Below are 27,929 nucleotides of genomic sequence, written 5' to 3' on the forward strand. Positions count from 1 at the left end.
TGCACAATAAACCAGACGCCTCATTTCATATGAAAAGAAATCTGTTCTTGAAATATATCGTCATTTTATCACTGCTTTGCTGACTGGCTGTATTGGTTTCTTTGTGACAAAATAGCTAATTTAAAAAGCTAAAAATATTTATTGGAGCTCGATTTTAAAAACTACTGCAACTTATATTGACAACTTTTTTGTCAGCTTCCTTATCCTTATGATACCTATGTCATATAAAGGAGCATCGTCGGGAGGAGTGTAGGGCTCGAACATTCATTGGAATGGCATGTACCTTAACCATTAAAGGATTTATGGTTGAAAGTAGAGCGTTTAAAATGTGTCGGCATGAGTAATGATCATGCACGTGATTTGTCAACAGATAATACGAGAAAATTATGATGAACCCAAAACGTTCTTTCTCTTTTTTTCATTCAAATTAATTTGAAATAATTGCGAAAAAAGGAGATAAAAACATTTTAATTTGACAATTATCTAAAAAAAAACTCTCAAGTTTAATATCCAGTGGTTGACAACATTGTCCGATGAGACATTTTCCAGTTCTCGCCATCGATAAAATTACCAGAAAAATATTCGCAAGCTGTTCCCACATCAATTAATCGTACCAGGAAGTTGGAAGCGATGTGAAGTTTTAAAGAGGTTACTCCGCGGATGGATATCATCTTTGTTGTTGTTGTTGTTGCTGTGAGTTTTCTCCCAATATTTCAATGGATAGTGCAATGGAATATACATGTAAATGTAAGTTAGTTTTCTTTTCAATGTTCAAGAATGTTTTGTATTGACTGTATACTGGTAAACATTTAAAATGAATTCTTTGAGTTATAGTTTTTTCCAAGATTCAAAATTTACTTTTGATTGTCTTACTAGAACGCTTTGTCGGTATTTTGAGTACTTTTTGGACAGGTGTTGTTTCCTTTTGTATTTATTTATTTATTGTTTGAAAAATAAAACCAATTTTGGTTTTATTGAATTTCTTCATTATATGCGCTAATTGATATATCAACAGTTCGATTTTTTAATAAAAAGTTACACGTTTAACGATTACATCTAAAACTATACCTTAAACGTCTTTTAACACAGAAAGTCGGTCACATAACGCTGTTTTAATTGTTTTATCGTTTGTTTTGGCCTGCAGTGCAGCTGTGTTCAAAAATCGATTTCAGTAACTTCTGGTTAAGTTTAAAACGAATTTAATTACAAAAGGAGTGCTGGAAAAAATTGTTGTCCACAAATGTTTTCAGTGCTGGAATTAAATTTGAAATTCGATTATAACGTGTCGGGACAGCTTAAACGGGAATCAAGTGGATAAAAAATGGACAATTTAAACAGGGATTAAGTGAATAAAACAAACATGTTTATCTGGATATAGAGGAGGAGGATTGATTTTGTCCGGTTTTCGGTAATGAAAATTAAATTTCATTATTATAATATTGTGCATAAAGCAACTTACTTAAGATAAAAATGCACGCTTGAAATGAGAATAATCTGTGTAATACTATGCATATTGTACGATTTTTCATGGTATTTTAGGGTGTGTGGGCATTCATATATGTAGTGACATAATAAGCACATTGAAGGCTGAAGGCCTGGGAAAGTCATTACAAAACATATTATTAACAAGACAAGTGATGCAGTAACAAATTTATCTTTTTTCATCATCTTGCTCCTATAAGAAAAAGTAAAAGGAAATATAGTGTTCTTTATTCCAAGGAGGAAAAATTGTGTTCATTGTCATTTGCTTTAATGACGTCATGTATGACATCATATGACGTGTCGAAGTTATCAACAGCAGCTTTCTTTACCAAATAATTTTGTAACTGCTTACTAATAAACACTTACATATACATAATGGTAAAGTATGACTTTTAAATACATGTTTTACAGGTAGCAGATAAAAAGAAACCACCTGTTTGTAAATTAAAACACTTTATCGATCTTTTTACCTTTTTCATTTAAATTGAAATTAAAATTACATTAAGTATGAATCCGTTAAACCGTAAAATAATTTCTTCCAGAAGATAAGGATTTTAAACTATCTTACGCGTCATTTCCCACAACAGCTTGCTCTTAAAATAAACTATCATCCTGGCGTATTTGTTTTATGGCAATATTTTATCTGGTTGACATAACAATTTTTAATGAAGTGGGTGACGCCACCATTCTCGTGATAATTTTAGAAATTGCGTCAAAAATAATTTCTGGTAACGTGATGGGACTGGAAGTAATTTTTCGGGGTTGATGTTTCATTCGATGTAGGTCTAGACCAATAACTTTGGCGCAAACATGCATGTCATTCGCTCACTCAGTTTTTTCAAGAATAATTATTCTAATGTGAAAAAAATGACCCAAAATAGAAAAGCATTGTTGAGATTTAAATGCCGCTCAGGCCGGTGCTTAGGGGCTTGCAATACGTTGTACTTTCCATTTTCTTCCATGAACACAATTTAACCGAGCTTGCGGCTTTAATAACTTTTTTTATAAATCACCGATTTTTCGATTTTTAACTATTTGTTTTTATTTCCATACCTTTCTATGGATATCATCTTTTCTGATTTTATTACGAACAGGAATAATTCCAGCTGTGTTAGATAATATAGATTTAGATACAACATTTATTTTGATAAATGATTCAATAAATTTTATGCTGAAAATTCATATTGAGAGAAAATCATCTGCCTCGTATCATACAACACATTGCTCTATTAAGCAATAAAGTGTTCTGTGAGGGTTTACAGAATAATATCAAATCGAATATCTGTTAATTCTATGTTTTGTAATTTTCTTTTCTTTTCATTCACGAGAAAGAAAAAAATTGTTACGGGACCATTATCTGACACACAATTGTATCATGTGATATTTATACTGATCGTGGAAGGATTGCACTCAAAATTACTAGAGTCTGCGTAACACATCTTGCTTTTTAGACGGGTGAGATTCAATCGCTCTTTCTAGAGTTTGCCGAGCACATGTGTCACACTTCTAAACTGTGATGAGTGCGCATTCCCACGGTCGCATTTGTCAAAATCCATTCACTTCTTGTATAAGGTTCTGAGTAAATGCGAATCAGCAATCTTTGTACAATACATGGTATATATTTTTATCCTATATGAAAGTTTTGTAAATTATATACAAAGTTTGACTGCTTTGGAATTACCGTTATTTTAACATAAGTTTGAATATAGAAATCAACTCCAGTTTCAATTTAAAAATGTAATTATTTTATTTGAAAAATATACAACGTTTCGACTCAAAAGTCTTCATCAGGTATACTTTATTATAACAGGAATTTTAAGTTTCTTTAACGAATATAAGATAATAGCTGTGTGTGCTTCGTAGTTTTTGTTTTTTTATTAATCAGTTATAATGGAAGCATCTATTTACGTAAAGCATTTTTTTGACAAAACAGTAAGGTTTATGGCCAGTACAGACAGATAATATATGAGTTGAGATGTAATATAGATAGTATCTGCAATATCCAACATTTTGAGCTCTAGAAAAGTATTACTAGCTCACATAACTTGAACTATAACAATACATTATATATCAAAACTTATTACAAGACTGATTCATCAAACATGTCTACCTAAATACTGCTGTGCAAGTGAACTAATGAATTATTCTAACAAGGATATCTGCAGTGTGAAAAACCATTCATTTTTCTATTGATTGAGTTACTTAACGTTTTTTACGCTTTTCAAAAGACTGCTTGATTTACCTATGAATGCAAAGAAAGAGATCTTTGTAATCTTTACATCTTTTTTATTACAAATGCTGATCATTTGAAGGCGCATACCACAGTGTCATGTAGAAATATAGGCAAAATAAAAATTGTGTGATAAAATTCATCTTAACTTTGCACACCCTTAGCTTATAATAACAGAAATATTATAATAAAATAAATAAAGAGTCACTGAGATTGGATTTGAATGATATGTCCTTAATTTTGAAAGTTTTGTTGATTTCAAGGGCAGATAATTCACAATCAAAGTAAACAATGCCTTATTTTGTCCTGCTGAGCTGTGTAGCTGACTTCTTTTAGAGTATTTAGATAAACGTTATAAATTGATGAAAGAGATTAGTTTGTGTGTTGCTTTTTCTTCATTAGGTTTTTTGTGCAATGCATATTGGATACATAATCGTTACTGATCTATAATGATGAAGACAAGATGAAATAAACACAAAAGACAATTTCCCGAACAGCCTATTAATTAATGTTTTAATTCGGCGTCAATACCCGTAGCATGTTTAAGTAAGCAACTTTTATTTGTCAATTCATGCTCCAGGTAGCAATGTAGTTTTACAGAATTAAAATTGGGAGCATTTAAGTGATGATATTGCCCGAAAATATGTCTGTGATATAACATTCGATCAATATTTGGAGGCATCGTTTCATGATTTCAGTTTGTATCTTGTTTATTGAGATAATTTTCAATAACAATTAATGTCCAAACAATCACTCGTTCTATAAAGACACATATCCAACAATGTGTTGAACAATAGTACGTACAAAACTGTTCATATATATGTAAATATCATTTGCTTTAAAATGGACTTTACAGATAATATCATTAGTACATTAATACTGTACAATTGTTTTGAATGTAATAGAAATTATTTCTAGTACAAGTCATGAATCATTCAAATGTCAAATTATCAAAAACGTTTTAGGTAACAAACTTAAAAACAAACTCACAAATTAAAGATTAAAGCCATGGCGTTAAAATTATAGTTCAAAACTTTCAGACAAAACCAATTTGAATATTCATTAGGTATGTAGACAGCAAAGTAAAATTTAATGTTTTGAAATTGCTTTTTTTTTTTTTTTTTTCTAAGTGGCAAATATGTCATGATAAACTTAAATGATAGGAAACCCTCAGATTTACAAGATAAAGATGTTATGACATTTGTTCTATGCCTACAGCAAAATTTTTGCACAAACAGAGTGAGTCAAATTGATGTCAATTATATTACCATAAAAGCAGTGATGACGCAATATTTTTGAGGACTAAGTATACTAACTACATTTAAGATTAGAAGGGTCCAGTTATAAAGTTTGTGAAAATCTTGAATTTGTGGTCTATTCACCATATTTGATAAATCTTAGTGCAAACGTGGGTTGGTCCAATTATCAAGTTTTTGAAAATCTAGAAATTGTGGTTTGAAAAATAAAACTTAGTAGAATCATGGGATTCTCCTGTTTTAAAGTTTGTGAACATCTTGCAATTGTGGCTTTATAACCATATTTGACAAAAACTTAGTGCAACCGTGGGTTGGTCCAATAATAAAGATTCCGAAAAACTACAAATTGTGGTTCAACCAGCATATTTGATAAAATTAAGTGCAATCGTGGGTTGGTTCAATCTTATTTCTTTGACAATCTAGAAATAGTGGTTTAATCACCATGTTTGATAAAACTTAGTGCAACCGTCGGCTATCCAATTATAAAGTTTTTGAAAATCAAGAATTGTGGTTGAACAAACATATTTGATAAGCACTTTCACTAGTATAAAGAACTGTTATTGAAACTGATGTATAAATGTTTCATAAGAAGATCTAAATTGTTTGCCCGTTCCATATTGTAGATGTTCCTTTATTTAGTTGTTAAAGTTTTAAATTGTTCAACTTTACTAAAACAATTGATAAATGGAATGTAATGCCATATACATAGATAATTAAGGTATTATTAAAACATGTTTTAGATTCAAAAAATGGGCGGGTAATATTTTTATCAGCACTTTTAAAAGAACTATCGTATCCAATCGACATTTACTAAGTTGAAGATTTGGCAGCACAGGAAGCTAGAAATAAGAATTTGATATATTGTATATGACTCGAAAAGCCATATAAGATAACAATTTTTATTATGATTTTCAGAGTCTATGTCGTTATGACACTTATGTTTCAAGTAATAGATATTTGATTTTTGTTATCGTATATATTAAATAGGCAGTATGTCCATCAAAAGAGAGCTTTTTCAATGGATTTCAAATTTTGACTCCAGCACATAAGTGTTAAAAAGAGAAGACAAAATTTAAAGAATTGACAAAGCGTTTGTGTGCAATAAATGGTCGCGACCAAAATACAGCAATGTTTCTCAATGGTTTAAGTTGCTGACTTCAAATTCCTAGTGGGTTCGAATCCCGTAAGAGTCTTTTGATGTTTTTTTATGTGAATAAGCTGTCTAGCTAGCATACGAAGGTTAACTCAACTCGGGTATCCGTTCGTGTTTGAAACTATGCACGATGTAGTAGTATGGGGGGGGGGGGGTTCCACCTCCAGTAAAGATGGATAGTCGCCATATGATACAGAAAAGGTGCGACTTAAAACCCAATACATAAAAGTTCATTTGAAAACAAACTTTACACTAATCTTTTAAGTTATTTTCTATTGATCTAGTGAGTTTCATATAAAAAGACCCTGACTGAACTAACTTGAGTTTATCAAATCTAATAGAAACTTTGGTCGTAAGTTGCACATATTTGAAATATTTGTAAAGTTGGATATCTCCTTTTCTTATTCAATATCCATTAATTATGTTTGATATTTATTGAGAGAGAAAATTATTAACTAGATCTTTAAACTAGACAATAATTACACGTATAAAGGAAATTATGGAAGTAATGAATTAATTTCATCAAAGCTTTGAGAAAAGAAAGCATTGTAATCACGCAAAGTAATGCAGCGGACATCTTCTAACGTGCTAATGAATTGAATGATGAAGTTTATATTTAACAGTACAAAGTAAAACGACACATAATCTATACATACTTAGTACAAATCAATGATAACATTAATTTACAAGCACCGCGCCAAAGTTTCCCTTTCTATTCAAAGTATACAGTAATATCAATAGTAATGCAAAAGTAGTATTTGTCATTTAAACTCATTTTGTTAAGTTATAAATTATATGCGAAATTTGGAGAAAATGCAAAAACAATTTGATATATTTCATGTTATTTTTATAACCATTGCAAAAACATGATGTAAGATATGCAACTTATATATAAAACATAATTATATATCGCAAATTACAAGTTCAAAGTTAGGTGTTTCTTATACTTACAGCGTATTTTATCTTTTGATTTTTGGTCGCTGATATTTTCGTTTCTGGCTTCATGGCTGTTGATATTTTCACTGCCGCTTCTTGACCGCTGCTGTTTTCGCTGTAGGCTTTCTCGACTTTGGTGCTTTTGCTGAAAGTTTTTAGGCCGCTGCTGTTTTCGCTGCCAGCTTCTAGGCTGCTGGCGTTATTGCTGTAGGCTTCTTGGCCGCTGGTGTTTGGCTTACTGGTTCTTGCAATTGGCCACTGGTGTTTTCGTCATCGTTTCACTTCTAGGCGGTTTCTCACCTTAGGCTGCAGTTTCACGTTTAGCTTCGACAACACAACTTCCGGCACGTTAACGACACAGCTCTTGCTTCTTAGCTGCATTACGCCTAATTATCAAATTGATTGAGGCGATTCATTTAATTAACACAAGACACGACGCAGAGTGCATAAAGTGCTTTTTACTGCTTTTCAATGGTCGTTTAATGAAACAGACGTGCGTTAAGCAAACAAGTTGGATATAATAATGATTGTCTAGTACGTATGTCGCAATTTGTTGCACTAATTTGAACGTTTCTCATGCATCATTATAGAAATTGCCTAACACCTATGTTTTTGGTACATAGTGTTTCTGACTTTTCATGATTTTAACTAGAGGGCCATTATAATATTTTATACGATTAATGCTTAAAAATATTCCTATTATTTTATGATATCATTTTTTAATCATATAATACAGGGATACAGGTGACTTGTGCTTCAAAGGTTGTTTGAATTCTCTTATAAATAAAAAACACTATGTAGTATGTTTAATTATATCAGCATATCATAACATTTGTTTATGACGTATGTTTAATTATATCGGCATATCATTACATTAGGAAAGTTAAATGTCGGTCGTAAATTTGAAATGCGAGCAGGAGACTTAACTTTGCCATGATTGTCTTGTAAGTTTCTCTTTTTAGAGTTTTATTCAATTTGATGATTTTCTGAATAATGCATACAGTCTTTTGCCACTGGAATATTTCTCGTTCATCCTATTTTTGTCATTCAAGTTCTCAAACAGATAGGTGTTACCAAATGATTTTTTTGTAACATTTATGAGAAACAAATGTTTCTTAATGATATGCCGTGCTACTTGTTATACCTATTTTCAGAAATAACAAACTGGTATATACATAGCCAGGACAGCTGCGTTTATCCGGCGTCAAATCATTTTTTTTTCTACAAATGATTATTTTAAAGGAAAATATGAAGTTTCTAAATATATCAAACTATTTATGCATACAATAAGAAGACGCATAGAAATATCTTAAACTGGTATCCGTAAAAATTGCTTATTCAAGATTAAATTGCTAAATAAATCAGACACCTCATTTCATATTTTGAAAAAAAAACTTGTTCATGAAATATATCGCAATTTTATCATTGCTTTGCTGACTGGCTATGTATGTTTTTGGTGACAGTATAGCTAATTTAAAAGCTAAAATATCTATTGAAGCTCGATTTTAAAAACAACCTTCCTGCAACCTATATTGATTAATACGAGAAAATTAAGAAAAACCTAAAACGTCTCTCTCTTTTTTTTTCATTCAAATTAATTTATAATAATTGGGAGAGAAAAAAAGGAGATAAAAACATCCTAACTTGACAATTATCTAAAAAAAAATCTCTCAAGTTCAATATCCGGTAGTTGACAACATTGTCCAATGAGACATTTTCCAGTTCTCGCCATCGATAAAATTACCAGAAAAAAATGCGCAAGTTGTTCCCACATCAATTAATAATACCAGGAAGTTGGAATCAATGTGACGTTTTGAAGATATTACTCCGCAAATGGATATATCGCCCGTGACATTTGTGTTATATTTGAGCGTTTGTTGTTTACGATCATTAAATTGTTGTTGTTGTAGTTTTTGTGTTGGTTTTTTCCTAATATTTTGAGGGAAAGTTCGATAGAATATACATGCAAATGTAAGTTGGTTTTCTTTTCATGGTTCAAGAATGTTTTGTATTGACTGTACACTGGTAAACATTTAAAGTTGTGTTTGAAGAAATTGCCATGCAATGAAATTCGTAAAAAGTGGTTTTATTGTCGGACAAATTGTAACGATTTCGGTCCTGAAAATGTTACAGTATTATTAAATGAAATTCTTTGATTTATAGCTTTTTTCAATATTTGATTGTCTTACTAGAACGCTTTGTCGGTATTTTGAGTACATTTTGGACAGGTGTTGTTACATTTGTATTTATTTATTTATTTATTTATTTATTAGGATTATTTTATTTACTTAAAATATAAAACTATACAATAAACGTCTATAAACACAGAAAGTCGGTCACATAATGTTGTTTTAATTGTTTCATCGTTTGTTTTGTCATGCAGTGCAGCTGTGTTCAAAAATCGATTCAAGTTACTTTTGGTTAAGTTTTAAACGAATTCAATTACAAAAGGTGTGTTGGAAGAAATCGTTAACCACAAATGTTTTCAGTGCTGGAATTAAATTTGAAATTAGATTATAAGGTGAAGAGACAGTTTAAACAGAGATTAAGTGAATTAAACAAACATGTTGATCTGGAAATAGAGGAGGAGGATTGATTTTGTCCGGTTTTCGGTAAGGAAAATTAAATTTCATTATTATAATATTGTGCATAAAACAACTTACTTAAGATAAAAAAGCACGCTTGAAATGAGAATAGTCTGTGTATGCATTTTTGTACGATATTTCATGGTATTTAAGGGTGTGTGGGCATCCATATATGTAGTGACATAATAAGCACACTGAAGGCTGAAGGCCCCGGGAAAGTCATTACAAAACATATTATTGACAAGTGATGCAGTAACAAATATGTTTTATTCATCATGCTTCTAAATATAAAAGGAAAGGATATTCCAAAGAGGAAACAAAATATGCTCATGATCATTTGAGCCGTGTCATGACAAAACCAACATAATGGGTTTGCGACCAGCATGGATCCAGACCAGCCTGCGCATCCGCGCAGTCTGATCAGGATCCATGCTGTTCGCTTACCAACTCTTTTACAAGTAGAGAAACAGATAGCGAACAGCATGGATCCTGATCAGACTGCGCGGATGCGCAGGCTGGTCTGGATCCATGCTGGTCGCAAACCCATTATGTTGGTTTTGTCGTGACGCGGCTCATTTGCTTTTAATCACGCAATTATGACATCATACGGCGTGTCGACATTTTACGTATGGAGAAAAAGAATGGTAGTTTATGTTTAATTAGTTTAAAGTATGATAAGTATGATAATGGTAAAGAATAAACTTTAAGTCAATGTTTTATAGGTAACAAACTATTCGTTTAAACAACCTGTTTGTACATTTCAACAGAATATCGATCTTTTTACATGTATTTAGATTGAAATAAAAATAGCGTTAATTTCAATCCTTGAAACCGTAAAGCCGTAAAATAATTTCTTATTGTCAACCATCTCATGTGTCATTTTCCACAACAGCTTGCTCTTAAAATAAACTATCATCCTGTTGATTTGTTTTATGGCAATATTTTATCTGGTTGACGTGACAATTCTTAATGAAGTGGATGACGCCATCATTCTCGTGATAATTTGGGAAAATGCGTTAGAAATAATTTCTGGTAAAACTGATGGAACTGGAAATAATTTTCGAGATTAATGTTTTATTTGATGGAGGTCTAGACCAATAACTTGTCCGCAAACTTTCAGGTCATTTGCTCACTCCGTTTTTCAAGAATAATTATTCTAATATGAAAAAAGACCCAAAATGGAAAAGCATTGCAACTTTCTCTGGTTACAAATAGCACAAAAGTACGATTTTCAAATTATTTTCCGAGTTGTATTTCTTTGTTATCTTTTTCATATTTTCCTGTTTATAGTGTACCAGTTTGCTATGTTAACATTTCTAATTCATTGTTTTAAGTATTTTCAACCCTCTGTATAGTTATGTTATATATTACAAAATAAAACCATTTATTATGTACCTACTCGTATAAATGAAATATTGGGGAATATTGATGAAATAAAATGCATATTTTCATTTTCCGTATTTTCACTGTAAAACAATATTTTTCACTGCAGTGAAACATTTTTCCGTATTTTCACTGATGTCTTGCCGGACTACTTTATTCTAAATTCAGCCAATACACAGAAGTTAAGGGAAAGTATTGTCTTAATTAAATTGTAATGTCAAAAAAGAGAAAATTGTATATAATAAACGGAAAATTTATTTTTTCTTTTAAAACAGGATTTGTTTTTATTTTGTGGTATTAAAATTATCATATTTCACTTGTGGCAACGCAACTCATGATTTTTTTCTTCATACCACTCGATATGAAACTAAAACCTGTATTTTATAGAAAAAAATGAATATCCTCTTTTTTTGTAAATCAGAATATTCCTGAAAATGCACGTGAATGACATAAACATCAAGAGTTGGACCGACGTATGTACCATAACTTTAAACCTTTCCTTTTGAAGTTAAGTTTTAAAAATGAAGATAATAATCATAAGCTAACTGAATCATGCAAAAGAAACTGTAGCCATAAAAGGTTTGTTACAAATTAAACAAATTAAACACCTGAACACATATGTGAAGGGCTCGTTTCAACAAACAATAAAAATTTAATCATAGTTACAAAAACAGAGAATGCCTGCAAACATTGGTTAAATTAACCAATGGACAGCTTATCCACAAGTTAAAACCTTCTCCAGCGGCAATCTTTCAATTGGATGAAATTACATTGCTCGACAGCTGGATAGTGCTGTGGCTACTTGATGTGTAAAAAAATGTTTTTCTTTCTTCTTATCTTCCTATCATTTTCTTCTTTTTTATCAATACTGTTGCTGGCTTATGGTCTTTTTGATTCATCTTATTTATTTATTTATTTATTTATTTATTTATTTATCTATTTATTTATTTATTTATTTATTCATTCATTCATTCATTCATTCATTCATTCATTTATTTTGTTGTTTTTGTTGTTGTTGTTGTTGTTGTTGTTGTTGTTGTTGTTGTGTTTGTGCGGGAGTGGGTACATTGGGGCAGTGTAACGCAGCATACGGTTAACAAGATGGGAATTTTCCACGCGACATTGAAACTGTTCATAAAAGTTGTTAAAGCTATTAAGAGTAGATAAATTTGTTAATTTTGTTAAATTGTACGAAGCTCGAAACCAGTATGTACGCTCTTAAAGTACGAAATCATTAGCTCTATTGTTCAGGAAGGAGTCTATCACGAAAAAAAATAAATAAAATTTAAAATGACAACAACATTCTATTACCCGGCTGAACGGCGATTCTTAGCATTTTTTTTTTTTTTTTTTTTTTTTTTTTTTTTTTTTTTTTTTTTTTTTTTTTTTTTTTGGAAATGCTTAAAGTCTGAAATAATGTTATCTTGATAAATAACTATAAAATCACAAACTGAACATCTTTTGCTTGCACGAAAGAGAATTTTCCAATACTCGCCACGGTTAATTTCTAGATGAAGACAAAAGAGGAGAAGATGTTATCGCAGCATGGCGTAATTAATCTGATGTGGGAACTTGAAGAAATGTGACAGGAAAGAGGATTTCAGAACAAGCGGGAAAAATCTCTCGCGACATCCATGCTGGATGTATCTGTTTTGGTTTAAGTTTCTGTTTTTCTGTTGTTGATGTTTCTTCCTTTACTGATGTGCATGACAAGCAGAATTTAGATAGTGTTATTGGACTATAAATAAGGAATTTTTTCTGTAAAAAAATGTTTAAATTGATTGATTGATTGATTGATTGATTGATTGATTGGTTGATTGGTGATAATATAAGGATTTTCACTGTTATAACAAGACGATGTAAAAATAAATTTGCTTATAAATGTGTAAACATAACAGTTTAAGTTCTGGAACAAAAACACAAGTTAACAAAATAGAGAATTTGTAGCGATTGAAAGTGACAAAACTCCTATAACCGTCAACGTGTGAATTGTGAAAGTGGTGATTTTATTAATTCTTTTAAATGATACTTGTTCAAGGAGGAGGAACTATTTGTGTTTATTTTATTTTTATTTATTTATTTCAAAATATGCTCTGAAACATTTGGAACGATTTGTGTTTAGTTTGTTTTAGTTCTGAAATAATTGGATAGCAGGTAAAGGATTTCAGAGCTATACATACTTTGTTTTTGTTCATTTTATTTTATTTTATTTTATTTATTAATTTTATCTATTTTATCTATTTTATTTATTTATTTTTATTTTTTTTTTATTTATTTTCTTATCTTTATCATCGTCGTCGGCGTCGTCATCATTATCGTTATCATCATTATTATCATTGTTATCATCATAATCATCATCATCTTTTTCTACATTATATTCATTGTCATTTTCTCCATCATTCATTATAACATACCATACCATAGCATCATCTTTTCCGTCATCATCATCATCATCATCATCATCATTACTGTCGCTGTGGTCGTTGCCATCATCATTATCGCTTACAATTATGATTTCTTTATTTTATTACCGTTGTCCCTCACTGAGTGATGGGCTTAACAAAAAAATGGTTCGTTAAAACCAGCTTTTGGGTAAATGACAAATGAATGCCTCGTTAACATACCATTCTCAAGCTTTGATATAATATGATATCTGATAAGATATGATCAATGATATGATATATGAAGTGATATATGATATGATCAATGGTATTTGATATGATATATGATATGATATATGATATGATCAATGGTATTTGATATGATATATTATATGATATGATATAAATCATTTATTTTTTTGTTGTCTTACACTATATGTCACTACTCGGTGTTCTTTGCTTGAATATATAACAAAAGGACGCTGTAATGTTCTATATAATGTTTCTCTGCATACAAGCTGAATTACCGTTTGCGTCGTAACCAATTTTCTTATCATTCATACATCTACCAATCCCTTGATAAATCTTTCTTTCTTTTCTGCATTTTACGTCGATTAAATTACATATCTCGGAAAGAATATAATTTACCATCTTACAGCTGAGTTTCACTGGTAACTTAGACCGCAAAAAAGAACGTAGGCGTATGTAAATTGGAAATATGATCTCATTTATGATGTATGATTTATATAAAAAGAACATCTCTAGATTATCAGAGAGCTGCGACAATATGATGATTTAGATCGTCTATGGAAATATTAGAGTCTTTATTTTCCTACAAACTGTTTGCGCCTTGTTTTAGTAGGTAACATAAAAAATTATTCATTTCAATCCCCTTATTATTATATATGTATTTAGAACAATACAGATATAATATGAAAGTTTAAACAATGTATGTGCATAGTTAACAATGCTATAGATTGGATTGGACGAATAGTTCTTCACTTTATGCCCATTTTTTCCACCCACTGCCCCCGTTTTTTTGTTTCGTTTTTTTTTTTGTTTTTTTTTTTTAATGAATACTCAAATATTTATGACCTTGGGAACATTTTAATCCTAATTATAATGCAGAAGCAAATATTTTACAAAGAAAATACGTTTTTTATTCTGTAATTATCAGTATTTGACATAGTAAACATAATGGGTCTAAATGATTGATATATGTACCTAGTTAGAAATACAGGTTAAATTGTTCATATACGTATATTGTATTTCAACCATCAATAAATTCAAAGAAAGAAACATTATTTGTGATTTGTTTACGTAACATACATTTCTAAGAAAAATACAGTATATTACATATTAATATTATGTTAATAGTATAACAAATAAACGTTCAGGTTAATCACAAGGGCACTGTGACAATGATAATTATAATATCAACAGTTTTGAGAAAGATTGTGATATAAAATCTGTTTGCAGCTGCAACAATATGTTAACATATGATAACATCAGTTGAGCTGATTTACTACACTCAATCAGATTCTCTTGCGCCAGATGTTTTAATGTTTATTTTCCTATTTCAGTTACCACTTAAAGAAAGGACAGCGTTCTAAGCAAACACACATGCTGTTATGAATATAACAAACATATTCCGAGTAAGTTATTATGACTTCCGGGCATAGAATTAATTGCATGTCGGATATCACCTAATTGAGAGTGGAATTTATGTTTGTTTACGTAATTAATCGAACATGTTGTTGACAAAATAATGAATACCTCAAGGGATGTAAAAGCAGCAAAATAACAAATTGTTTTCTGGCCTTTAATACCAGTTTATAAGGAAGATATGTCGTGTTCTCAGTGTGACAAATGCAGACTGGCTATCTGCGATCCAGGACGATATGGAATAAATTGTAACGAAACTTGTAACCCCAACTGTCGTGCGGTTCCCTGCTCATCTTGCGCATGCGCAGTGTGTGACAAACTTTCCGGAAACTGTACTAACGGATGTGATTCGGGATGGTTCGGTGCTAAATGTGAGACAATATGTCCAGAGAGTTGTGTTGATACCGGCGGACTTGCGGATGTGTGTGCTCGCGGGACAGGAAACTGTTTATTCGGATGTAAGAAAGGTTACTATGGTGATATGTGTAATACCACGTGCCCTGTAGAATGCACGGATTTATTGTGTGAGAAACCAAACGGGACTTGTATCAATGGATGTATTGACGGCTACAGTGGCGACATTTGCGGCGCTCCGTGTAAGTGTTCAAAATTTTAAAGACACATAAAGCCGCATATACGAATAAATTTCTGCTTCCTTAGAAAGTGCAAGAATGAGTTTTAGAACGTTTAATTTATACTTTTAGGGCATTTTATATGCTTGTTACTTGAATGGAGTACCGCTAAATGTGAAAATAGTTTTGCCATAAAAGTGGCAAAATGTAAACAAAGTAGTATTTTTACTTCCATACAAAATACTAAATCATTTTCACTGTACTAATTGACAAAATAACATTCGAAAAAAACGATGTTTAAGGTTTTTGAAAAATAAATAACTTTTTGAAATCTATAAAAGTACATCAAAGATAAAAAAAAATCTTTTGAAAAATTAAATAAAAGAATTTCTTGGGCATGATATGTGCCTTTAAATGCATAATCATATTATTTTCGATACCTTCAAACTATATAATACAATAACGTAGAATCATATTTTTTTTTTTAAAAAAATCAAACATATTTCAGCAAATATAGTAATCATTTCATAATTATTATTTTTAAAGGTACATTATGCCTCAATAAGGAATTTAGAGTTCTTTTATGAAGGGCAAATGTTGTATTTGTTACTGTAAAATACGGTTTAAATACTTGTTAGATTCTTATTACCTGAAGAAAGTAGTGCTGAATGTGAAAATACAAGCAAAATGTAAACAAAGTAGTACATGTATTTTCCATACAAAATACTTAATCGGTATGCTTGTTCTAATTGCCAAAAAAGCAACAGATGCAAACGTTAATTCAAGTAATTGGCCAGGGAGTAACTTTGTTTTTGAAACAAAAATGGGACGTCAGGAATAAAATACTTTTGAGAAATAAAAATAAATGCATAATGGGCCTTTAATTGAAAGGGTTGGGCAACATGTAATACTTACATCAGAGTGTTAGCCAATCCAATTATTTACAGTAAAATTTTACTAAATGAGCCTTTTTTTAGGGACGGGGGTATTTGAATGTAAAAAATCATTATAATGAGGTGTATAAAGCACGACAAAGAAAATAATTCCTAATATGTGCTGCCACTAGACAAAAGATTGATATAGTCCATGTCCGTCGGTCCCTCCCTCTGTTCGTAGTGCAACCTGTCAATCTGGAAATTGTAAAAGAAAAAGTGTTGTTTTTTTAAGAAAATGCTAGTTCTTCTTTCCCGAAATCAATGGTTTTCTCTCGCAAAAAACAACAAAACAACAACAAACAAGTAAGTGGTCATTTAAACCGTTTGACAAGTAGTTATATTGCTAATTATATAACTCTTATTATATTACTCTATTTTATTAATGTTTCTATAATACAATGTATAATGTAAATTCATTTTTCATTGATACGCTTTGTCCCTTTAAATACTGTCTATAAAGAAAGCGGGTTGAACCGTCGTTTGCACACTTCAAAAAATCATAACAGTACTGTGTGAATAAAAAAATGTAAAAATTTATTGACCGTCAAAAAGATGAAAAAAATCTATTTATTCCCATTTCGTTTATTTCTAGTACTTTCAGGATGTTATTCCAGTACTTTTAGTAGTTATTCTAGTACTTTCAGTAGTAATTCTACTATTTTCAGTAGTTATTCTAGTACTTTCGGTAGTTATTCTAGTATTTTGGTAGTTATTCTAGGACTTTCGGTAGTTATTCTAGCACTTTCGGTAGCTATTCTAGTACTTTCGGTAGTTATTCTAGTACTTTCAGTAGTTATTCTAGTACTTTCAGTAGTTATTCTAGTACTTTCAGTAGTTATTCTAGTACTTTCAGTAGTTATTCTAGTACTTTCAGTAGTTATTCTAGTACTTTCAGTAGTTATTCTAGTACTTTCAGTAGTTATTCTAGTACTTTCAGTAGTTATTCTAGTATTTTCGGTAGTTATTCTAGTACTTTCGGTAGTTATTCTAGTATTTTCGGTAGTTATTCTAGGACTTTCGGTAGCTATTCTAGTACTTTCGGTATCTATTCTAGTACTTTTGGTACTTATTCTAGTACCAGTATTTTCGGTAGTTATTCTAGTCATTTCAGTGATTATTCTAGAACTTTCGGTGCTTATTCTTGTACTTTTAGTAGTTATTCTAGTACTTTCGGTAGTTATTCTGGTACTTTCGGTAATTATGAGACTAGAATTTTCAGTAGTTATTCTAGTACTTTAAGTGATTCTTCTAGTACTTTCGGTAGCTATTCCAGTACTTTCAGTGGTTATTCTATTACTTTCGGTAGTTATTCTAGTACTTTTGGTAGATATTCTAGTACTTTCCGTGATTATTCTAGTACTTTCGGTAGTTATTCCAGTACTTTCAGTGATTATTCTAGTACTTTCAGTAGTTATTCTAGTACTTTTGGTAGTTATTCCAGTACTTTCAGTGATTATTCTAGTACTTTCAGTAGTTTTTATTGTGCTGTCCGTAGTAATTCTAGTACTTTCAGTGATTATTTTCTAGTATTTTCGGTAGCTATTCCAGTACTTTCAATGGTTAATCTAGTACTTATGGTAGTTATTCTAGTACTTTTGGTAGTTATTTTAGTAATAGTACTTTCAGTGATTATTCTAGCACTTTCGGTAGCTATTCTAGTACTTTTGGTAGCAATTCTAGTACTTCCTGTGATTATTCTAGTAGTTTCGGTAGTTATTCTAGTACTTTCAATAGTTATTCTAGTACTTTCAGTAGTTATTCTAGTACTTTCAGTGATTATTCTATTGTATTTTCTTTTCGTTTATTTCTAGTACTTTCAGTGATTTAATTATAATTTCAGCAACAGTTAAAACTGGTCTGGACAACGATGAGATTGCCGGTGCTGTTGGCGGTGCATTTGTCGTCATCTTGTGGGCAGCCGTGGTCATTATACTTATATTTGTAATCTGGAGGTACGTTTTACACACTAGAAGCCGTTTGACCTTTTGTTCCTTTAATAGATAGAGAGCAAAGTACACACTTGAAGCCTTTTGACCTTTTTTCCCCCTTTGATAAATGAAGAGCAAAGTCAGTTTATTCTATAGAACGCCGCATTAGTGTTGTATAAACAATTAAATTACCGCTGTAATAATAAAATGTTATTAGATTAATTGATCTGGAGTGTTTACGGACTACAGCCAGTTTTCGTGAACACACCAAGGCTAATCAACATACCAAAAATCGTTATTAAAATGCCATTCCATTCCAACATTATATTTAAGCAAAAAAATGTTTGTAAAAGTGATCGAAGGCATGATATTCGGTTTTATTAACACCGCCCACATTGCTATTATGCTAATTTAATTATAATGTTCCTAGATATGTTAATTAGACACTGTTTCTGAAATTGAAAACATATTTCTCTGGTTCTCGAATATGCAAGCCAGAAATAACTTTAAAGCAGCACTCCTTCAGAGTTTAGTTGATATTCACGAAATCTTAAAAAAAATTCAAATGAGAAAAAATATGTTGTCAAGTGTACAATTTCATAAAATTTTACATGGCCTAAGGTAATTATTTTCAACAGATATTACCTAAAACTAGCAAAATGCAAACATGTCTCTGAATCCGTTACTGATAATCTTAGAATCGTAGTGAAAAACTATGTAAATTGATTTATTTTCTTTAAAATTTGATAGATGATGTAGAAAATCGATCGTTTTCTTCTTGAACATTTAATGTTTAGATATTACACATAATAAAGTCTATAACTGTGAAAAAATATACTTTTTCACAAGGAAAATAATTATTTAAAAAATCAAACACAGGTTTTATTTTCATGCAAAATGTTAATTATATTCCAGTTTATTATATACTTATAAATGAAATATTGAGAAATATTGATGAAATAAAATGCGTATTTTTATTTTCCGTATTTTCACTGTTAAAAATATTGTTCACTGCTGTGAGTCATGCTATCTGTCTTGCCGGACTTCTTCCTATTCATAAGTTTAAAAATAGAAAAAGTATTCAATGTATAATAAACAGAAAATTAAAGTTTTTTTCTATTAATACAGGATATATTTTCATGTTGTAGTATGAAAATTATTATATTTCACTCGAGACTATTTAAATATCCTCTATGTATAACATCTATGCGGAGAGCTCATTTCGATACGAGTGAAAATTCTCATTTTTTCGCAGTTCCCGCGAGATTTGATATCATTCAACCAAAAAAATATCATATATCAATGCTTTAATGTACATTCATATTTAAACTTTCAAATTATTTTGTTAAAAAAATTATCAATCTGATAAATAAAGTCTGCAGTTCGAAAGCCTTTAGAAGTAGTTCTAGAGATGAAATATGTTTGTATTGTGAAGTATAACTCTGTATAGGTTGCATTGTATTTACATTGGTTTTAATTTGGAACATGCCTCAGTATATCAAGACATGCAGATTCTTCAAAAATCCACTTGAAAATAATAATTTAATCATGTTTAGACATTTCAAGATGTTTTGCGTTAACTATCATACATTTCCATCTTCTTCAATTCAATTAACTAAGTTCAAACAGTGTAGGAAGCTATAAACGGCTTCCGGTTTAATGCCTCCTTATATTGAAGATGAAAGCATAGTTCCATGTTATATTTCTAAAGGCTATAAAATATACACTCATTCTTCTGTTGCCAAAAGAAAAAATCTGATTTGTTTTTGGAGAATTGGAATGATAAGGCTTCTTTTAAAATAACAGGCTTTTAAACTTGCTTTTTATGTCTGAAATAACGTGTTAACGTGTTAAATATACTTCTCTCAACTAAATGATATAATGGAATGCCCGATCCATCTGCCGACTCAAAATGAAAAACTGCTTTTTGAAATGGATTGGTCTACAATGTGCACATTTTTTCAAAAAAATATTTTAAATATTGATAAAAATAATAGAAAATTATCATTTGGATATTCTTACGAACAAAAAATGTTTATATAGGTCTAGATTATTTAATATGAATTTATATCATGAATTACTAATATTTTCTTCCAGAACATTTTTATTATCAACATCCTCATATAACCTGTTCATGTTTTTGTTACCCCACATGATACTTAATACTAAAAACATAAATATGTATTGTATTTCATACTTTCTTCCATCATACACCAATTTTCGTTAAATGTCCTTTTTGGTTGCAATAAAATTGTAAAAAAAAAACAAAGAAAAACAAAACAATGATCAAACAAACAAACATTATTTGAAGTATAGTAGCAACTAAGCTACATTTAGGTGCATATAATTCTCAATTTTAAGTATATTGCTTTTCGTTCTTTTCAAATTTATTAATCAGACTAGTCTCACTGTGCTTGCCCCTCACCACAGTGATTTCGGATCCCGCCAGGGATGAAGGCTTCTTTCATGTGAGGAAGCTATCGAGTTACCTTACGTAACGTCGGTCCTTCTACTCAGGTTCCCGTTGGTGCACCTCCTACAGTAAAGTTGAATTGGTGTGACGTTTAATGTCTGAAAACTAAGTAGGACTTTACATGTCCTAATTAGAAGTTTTAAAAGCTTATTAGGAGAAACAAAATTCTTATTTGTTCTTTATATAAAATCTTAATAAGAAGTTTCATAGTTCAAATAAGGCTGCTTATTTTATATTTTGACTTTTGAAGCGCCTCTTTAGGACTGAGAAAGTCCTAATTTAGATTCCATTTCTTAACTCTTCATAATATTTTTTTTTATTTCTCCGTATTTGGTTTTTATTAACAAAGTTGTAAATTAGGTTTCTGAGTTAAACTTTCTAATTAGTTGTAACTGGAAGAAACAAAGTTATATCAATGTCCTAATTAGTCTTTTGTAACTCCTATTTCTTATAGAAGAAGTCCTTATTAGGCTATTAAAATTCGTAACTAGAAGTAACAAAGTCCTAATTAGGCTTTTAAAACTCCTAATTACTAGTTAATTAATTTTTAAGAACATTAACATATTAATAATTTTTCACGAGACGGTTGCGTATCAAAACGCTTTTGAAAACGTTGACATTATATTAGAAGTTTTCGACCATGCGACCACATACATGCATCGAGGACATGTTGTTAGGAAAGTGACCGTGCCATCACAATATTCCCCTTATCTTGCGAAAAGGAGACAAAGAGTTGTCCGCCCTTTTATCAAGGGCAGACTTGAAAATCATGCCATTTCCTTATTATTATTATTGACAAGGAGGCTATTTTTCACAGTTATGTCTTGAATTGGTTTATATACTACATTAATAACGCAAACCAAGCGGGTGAACAGTGAACGTCCTTTTAAGTTCGCTTTGAGATTTTCAAAAGATCATATATCATTTCTTGAAAAATAATGACTTTGCATTTTTTTCCACTTTTCATTCTGTGTATATTAAAGAATTACTTTATTTTTGCAAAACATGAACGTATCAAAAACGTTTTATATGCATTGCATATGGGAGATATATTTTACATTTTGTTTGCAAATATTAACCTGGGGGCATTTTTGCCAAAGTAAGCATTTAATAATTTCTTTACTCGACTTATCCTACTTGTAATATAAAAGGTAATGTGATGGGCTGCAAGAAAAAAAGTAGATTAAACTGGAGCAGCCGACAATTCTGACGCTGAAGAAGTGCTGAATTTGTAAAATGCGCCTTTCAAGCTTCAATTTTTTTTTAGAAAGTCAATCAATCTTGGGATATCAAGATATAATTTCTAGTCGGTCAGTCATAAGTTACAGTGCATCACTGTTCATGTCCCTGCACGGATTTGCAGCACTAGACATGAATTGCATATCTCATTAAAATCTGTTTCAAATTCATTTTTCGGTTAGTTCCAGTCATTGGACATTAATTTGCACTGCAGATCATTCAATAGTTATTAAGCATTCTTTATAACAGTTTTTTCATACGTTTTAATGTCTATGTTAACATTATGTTAGCATTAAGCATATACGCCTTCTAATACTAGTCAATTATTGTTTTATTATCTATAGATGGAAAAATTACAAAGCGAAGAAACATTTTTTAATGAAACAAAGTCAACGTTATTTGAAATCAAACGAAGTGCATCAAGCAAATGCCATTTCACATTACATGAAAATATGAGGAATAACCTACGTCTGTGAACTAAACAGTGAGTGGCATAACTTTGAAAGACCGGTGGGGACATTTCAACATCATAAATTCATGTTTAGAACTTTACGATTTATGAATTTATTTAGCATTTCTTTTCTGACATAAATATCTCGATCCTTCGGTATATACTCTCGATCCGATCACATTTGCATTGACGTTTTTTTTCTTATTTTAATATGTGATATACGCTAATAATTTTTTTTTATAATATTCAAGTAAAATCATGTTTACCAAAAACAGAGGGAGCAAATTTTTACCATACCATTTCGATAACTTAGCATTAAAAAGAAAGAAAAAACTAGGTCAGCTTTCTCAAAAATTAAATGTTTACATTTAATTACATAGTTAACATCAATAGAACAGTTCCAATAGCCTTAATGTGTCTGAAAGCCGAAGCCAATCCAATGTATTCTCATTTACCACGTCGTTCATCACGTGTAAAAACGGAATGATTGATCGGTTTCGCCTGCAATTTGACTAAAAAGCGTCTTACGAAAGTACTGATTAACAATGATTGCTTTTTCCCCCACAAGTTATTTGCATAATACATGTCACTTTGTCGTTAATATATCACTCTTTTCCAAGACTTTTAATCAGCTTTCAGTGGTTCTGAGGAACTTATTCGTTTCATTTTTTCTCTTGATCGGTGCTTCATAGGTCAGACTCATTTATACACAGTGTTTAGGCTATCGCCCTGAAGTTCAGCAATGTGTGCATGTGCAATATAAGCAATTTTATATTATGTGCCCTCGGGTATTTTGCACGCGCATCCTTGGCAACAAGTGCACGTGCATTTTGTCAATAATGTACATGTAATATGTTCACGCGCAATATTTGTGACATGTTCCCGACACGGACAGTATTTGCACCACGTGTGCAGGCACTTATAGTATTTGCAGAATGAGAATACAGACAGTATACATCTGCAGAAATTGCAGTCTGTGCACACGCATTATTGGCAATAACTGTGCAAATAATATTTGCAATATGTGTACCGCTACACACCTCATTATTGGCAAAAAGTGCACGCACGTAGTATTCACAGTATGAGATACGCATTATTGAAATATTTGCGAGCCAGTATTGGCAATAGTTGCACAAATGACATTTCTTGAATTGTCCCACTAAAAAATGTATTTACAGTAGTTTCGTGTTTGTGCTCCTTTACATCCCCTCCCCATCTCCTTCTCTTCTCTTGTCTCATTTTAAGGGCCATTTCCAATATGTTATATGCTTAAGATTTCTCAAAATTAAATTATCTACTTGTCCATGTCCGTAAGATGATTTAACCTTTTTGGTCTTGGTGCTACTTTAATGTTTTTGTTGTTGTTGTTTTGTTTTGTTTTGTTTTTTTTTCCCTCAAACACAAACAATCTGGCATTGCTTATCTTCATACGTTATCAATTACAAGTACACATATTGAATAATGACTCCGAAAATGGCTGCCACTTGTTGTCAAGGGAGCTAACTATTGTAGAACCAATATCGCTTATTGAGTTATAAGGTCTTTAAAACGTTTCTTTCTGTCTTAAATTAAGGAGACGTTTAAAAGACTATGAAGTATTCAATAGAAACACCAACTTCTCCAACGATTCAAACAGAAGTTCTAGCAGACGACGTTTACGGCGGCAAAGTAGCAGTTCGTCTGTCAGTGGAACAGCTAACCATGTATTAGCAGAAGAACAATTAAATGAAGGCCAGGTATTTACGAACATTGAATTTCTTATACTTTTTATTGTTGCTATGGTAACGGATTTCAGGTGTTTCCTTATAAAATATTTTACGTTTGCTGCTAAGATTTTTAGACGAAAATATCGTTTGGTATTCATTGAGGCGTCTGCTTCTATTTATAGGCGGTCTAATGCAGGAAACTCTTTGTAAGGTATGACCAAAATTTGAACTTCGCACCGGGTATGGCTTTTGATATCTTTTAAAAGAAGATGGCGTCTAAGAATAGTCAAATGATATATCTATTTATATATTCACGCCTGTTTGTAGATTATATGTTTACGACTGTGTCAAATACATGCATAGATTTAAAGGAACTCCACTGAGGTCAAAAAGCCGAAAACACAAATAACTTCTTAAATAGATTAGCTTGGACACTTAACAACATAACGATATGCAATAGATACTAAAGACATATACTCAGAAAAAAATGAAATCAAATTTTTGTGCCTTTCTCAGCCCGATTTGAGTGAAAACCTTTGAGTGAAAACCGTTGCAACGCTTTTAAAATTTGGATCTTTTTTCACAATTACATGTAGATTAACTTTTCAGGAAAATTTCTGAAATTTCATCACCATATAAATAACTACATTTTGTATTTTACAATCCATACGCAGAAAATACATAGCTTGCTTTATACACTATGATAAACGGGCAACAAATTTTGCCCTGAGCCTCACTAATCTGGTTAGTAAGTTGTTGTTTTTTCCGGTTATTGAACAACCAATATCAGCGTTTACATTGCAAAATTGACATTTTTTTAACCATTTTTACAAGGCAATTATTACAATATTGAGTTAGGTATTTGGAATCTGTTTACCAAACTCTGGAATGCGTTTCGTAAATATGAGAAATGTGTATGCTTATTTTAATAATTCAATGCACTGATCGAACTCGCTTACACAGTATGGTTCACAATTATAGATTTTAATAATGGAAACAAGCTCATCCGAGTTTGCACTGAACAGTTCATTTGTTGCTTTTTCTGTTTTTGTATCTGTATGTTTTCTGCATGAAAAGTTTGCTGTCATCTGGTACACATCCACAGTGCTAATTATGTAAATGCATTAAAAGATTAAAAGATTCGTTATGCCATACAGGGATAAAACAACACTAAGTTAATACTGATTACTGTCAGCAGATTCGAATGTTTCGTACTTTTTTTTAAAGTTATTTATTATTATTATTTATTCATTTATTTATTTTATTTTTCTTATTTATCTTATTATTTATTATTATTATTTATTTATTTTAGTTTTCTTATTATCAAATTATTGATTATTATTATTACTATTTATTTATTTATTTATCATTATTTTATTTATTTATTTATTCATTATTTATTTATATATATATATTTATTTATTTATTTTATTTTTCTTATTTATTTACGGTATTTATTTACGGTATTTATTTATTTACGGTATTTATTTATCTATTCATTTACGGTATTTATTTATTTATTTATGTACGGTATTTATTTATTTACGGTATTTATTTATTTATTTATTTATTTACGGTATTTATTTATTTATTTATTTAAAAGGTAATGAAAACTACTTAAATATCCTGTATGTTGTAATTCAGGTTGTTACCACAATTAAGTGAAATTTTATATATGTATATAATTATGTATCTAAAACAATATTCAAACATCGAAGAATATGTAAAATACATACTGCAAATATTTGCACATATTACACGTAATGTAATCATTAAAATATATGCATTCATTTCTTATTGAAAAATCTGACTAAGACTATAGAAAATTAATTTCTAATTACCTCCCTTTATTAAAATGAAATGTAAATTTCTTTACAAATAATGCATTTTCAAAACTTACAATATTTATAAATCTTTATTTGAGCATTATATTTATGATATAAAACCATAAAATATTGAGTTATAGGATCTTTAAACGTCTGAAAACCTTTGATACTACTATATTTTCTTCTTATATTTTTGTTGAATTCATAACGCACTTTGTACATATTTACCATTCATCAAATAGTTAAATATACATGTAAAACGAAACATAAGTAAGATTTGCTGGCACGAACAGCCCTTTTCAGGGCTACCCTTTCATATTGTCTCAGGTTACTGTACATTTAGGTTCTCATTGACCGCCGTACAGTGACTTATTTTTTGGCTCAAAATTAATATCTTTGGCTAATACTCCATGGAAATTGCATGGAGGTACCAATTGTGCTTTAAAATTAACTCTATAAGGGCTTGATTGGTGACATGTCCGGGGTCTGTCCTCGACAGCGAAAGCTGCATTTGTGCCTAAAAGGGCGGATGGACACTCATCAAGCATAAACTACATACATACACATATATACTTAAGTTAGAGGAGTATAAGATAATTTACCTCGTAAAGATTTCGTTTTCTGTCGTTGTTGTTGTTTTATTCGGGATATTGGTCCAGTCTTTTGGCTTGTTGTTGTTGTGTGTTTTGTTGTTTTTCTCCCCGATTTATCACATCACACATCCGGTCAAATTCTTCATAACAAATTTGAGAACACATTCCATTCCCCTACATTGGATCTAAAGAAAAGACAAACATGTTTCTAACCCTGTGTCATTTCATTTTCAGAGTCTGGTACCGTTGCATTACAACAGGCATAGACCACTGCACGGGAAACGGTCGGTGACCTTTGACACGGACTCGCCTGAACACTGCACGTGCACTTACGGTGGATCATCGCGCGACTTTTATGTGTGTCAAGGCGCGGATGCGGGTAATATAGACTACGAACAAGATTTACAAAATCATTTGCACGAGTTTCACGTGCATTTTACAAATGAGCACCAGGATAATTTACACCCAGCAAGGAGGGCTTCTTCGGAAGGGGATTTAAGTGAATTATCAGCGGTGTGGAAGCCTATACGATATTGATTAGCGTAACTTATAATGTTGTTTCCGTATTAACAAATATTTTTTTGTATGGAAAAAGTAACATTTTTATATACTGATAAGGACATATTTTTTGCTCAGATGTTTTTTGAATTCAAGGAGTCTTATAATTCATTCCGTGAATATAGATATTTTTCGTGTTTCTTGTATTGAGTGGGAATTAGATGGATATGATAGGTGTGTACCAAAGCTCCTGATGAGGCGATTAAGGGGTAAGCTGTAGAAGTTCACAATGAGGCAAAGAAGGGGTAATATTCAGAATTAAAAGGAGAGAAATCTATAAACCCATAGAGATATCCATCTTTAATTTGGATAAAACTAATTATTATTTGTCGGGGAAATTGGTAATCATTTACTTACTGAAAATCGAACAGTGCAGACCATGATTAGATAGGAAGGATGTACCGGCAGATCTTTGTGTGCACTGGTTGAATGAGTAGAAATTATTGCCGCTAGAACGATAAAGGCTAACATGGTCCAAATTTCCTTTATTTCAATCTGATTTGCATATTGAAGTATGTTATTCATTGTTCTCGAATGGTATGAATAAGGTATGTTGAAATAAAAATGAAAAATATAA

At 30.9% G+C, this 27,929-nt stretch overlaps 1 protein-coding gene across 3 annotated transcripts; it reads left to right on the plus strand.

Annotated features, from left to right (window-relative positions):
- Window positions 1-664: 664 nt before the first annotated feature.
- On the plus strand, window positions 665-27,929 carry LOC132756088 (uncharacterized). 3 transcript variants are annotated; one of them, XM_060747088.1, is made up of 5 exons: window positions 665-747; window positions 14,990-15,667; window positions 18,419-18,530; window positions 24,243-24,405; window positions 27,029-27,929. In XM_060747088.1, exons 2-5 carry the CDS (start codon window positions 15,253-15,255, stop codon window positions 27,329-27,331), a joined length of 993 nt encoding a protein of 330 aa, XP_060603071.1. In that variant the 5' UTR covers window positions 665-747; window positions 14,990-15,252; the 3' UTR covers window positions 27,332-27,929. The 3 variants fall into 3 exon arrangements, with proteins under 3 accessions (XP_060603071.1, XP_060603063.1, XP_060603076.1); XM_060747080.1 differs by lacking the exon at window positions 665-747 and adding an exon at window positions 9,519-9,669; XM_060747093.1 differs by lacking the exon at window positions 665-747 and adding an exon at window positions 12,657-12,680.

This window comes from Ruditapes philippinarum, unplaced genomic scaffold (genome assembly GCF_026571515.1).
Source record: "Ruditapes philippinarum isolate M1 unplaced genomic scaffold, ASM2657151v2 ctg745_1_1_1_1, whole genome shotgun sequence".
Classification (NCBI taxonomy): domain Eukaryota; kingdom Metazoa; phylum Mollusca; class Bivalvia; order Venerida; family Veneridae; genus Ruditapes; species Ruditapes philippinarum.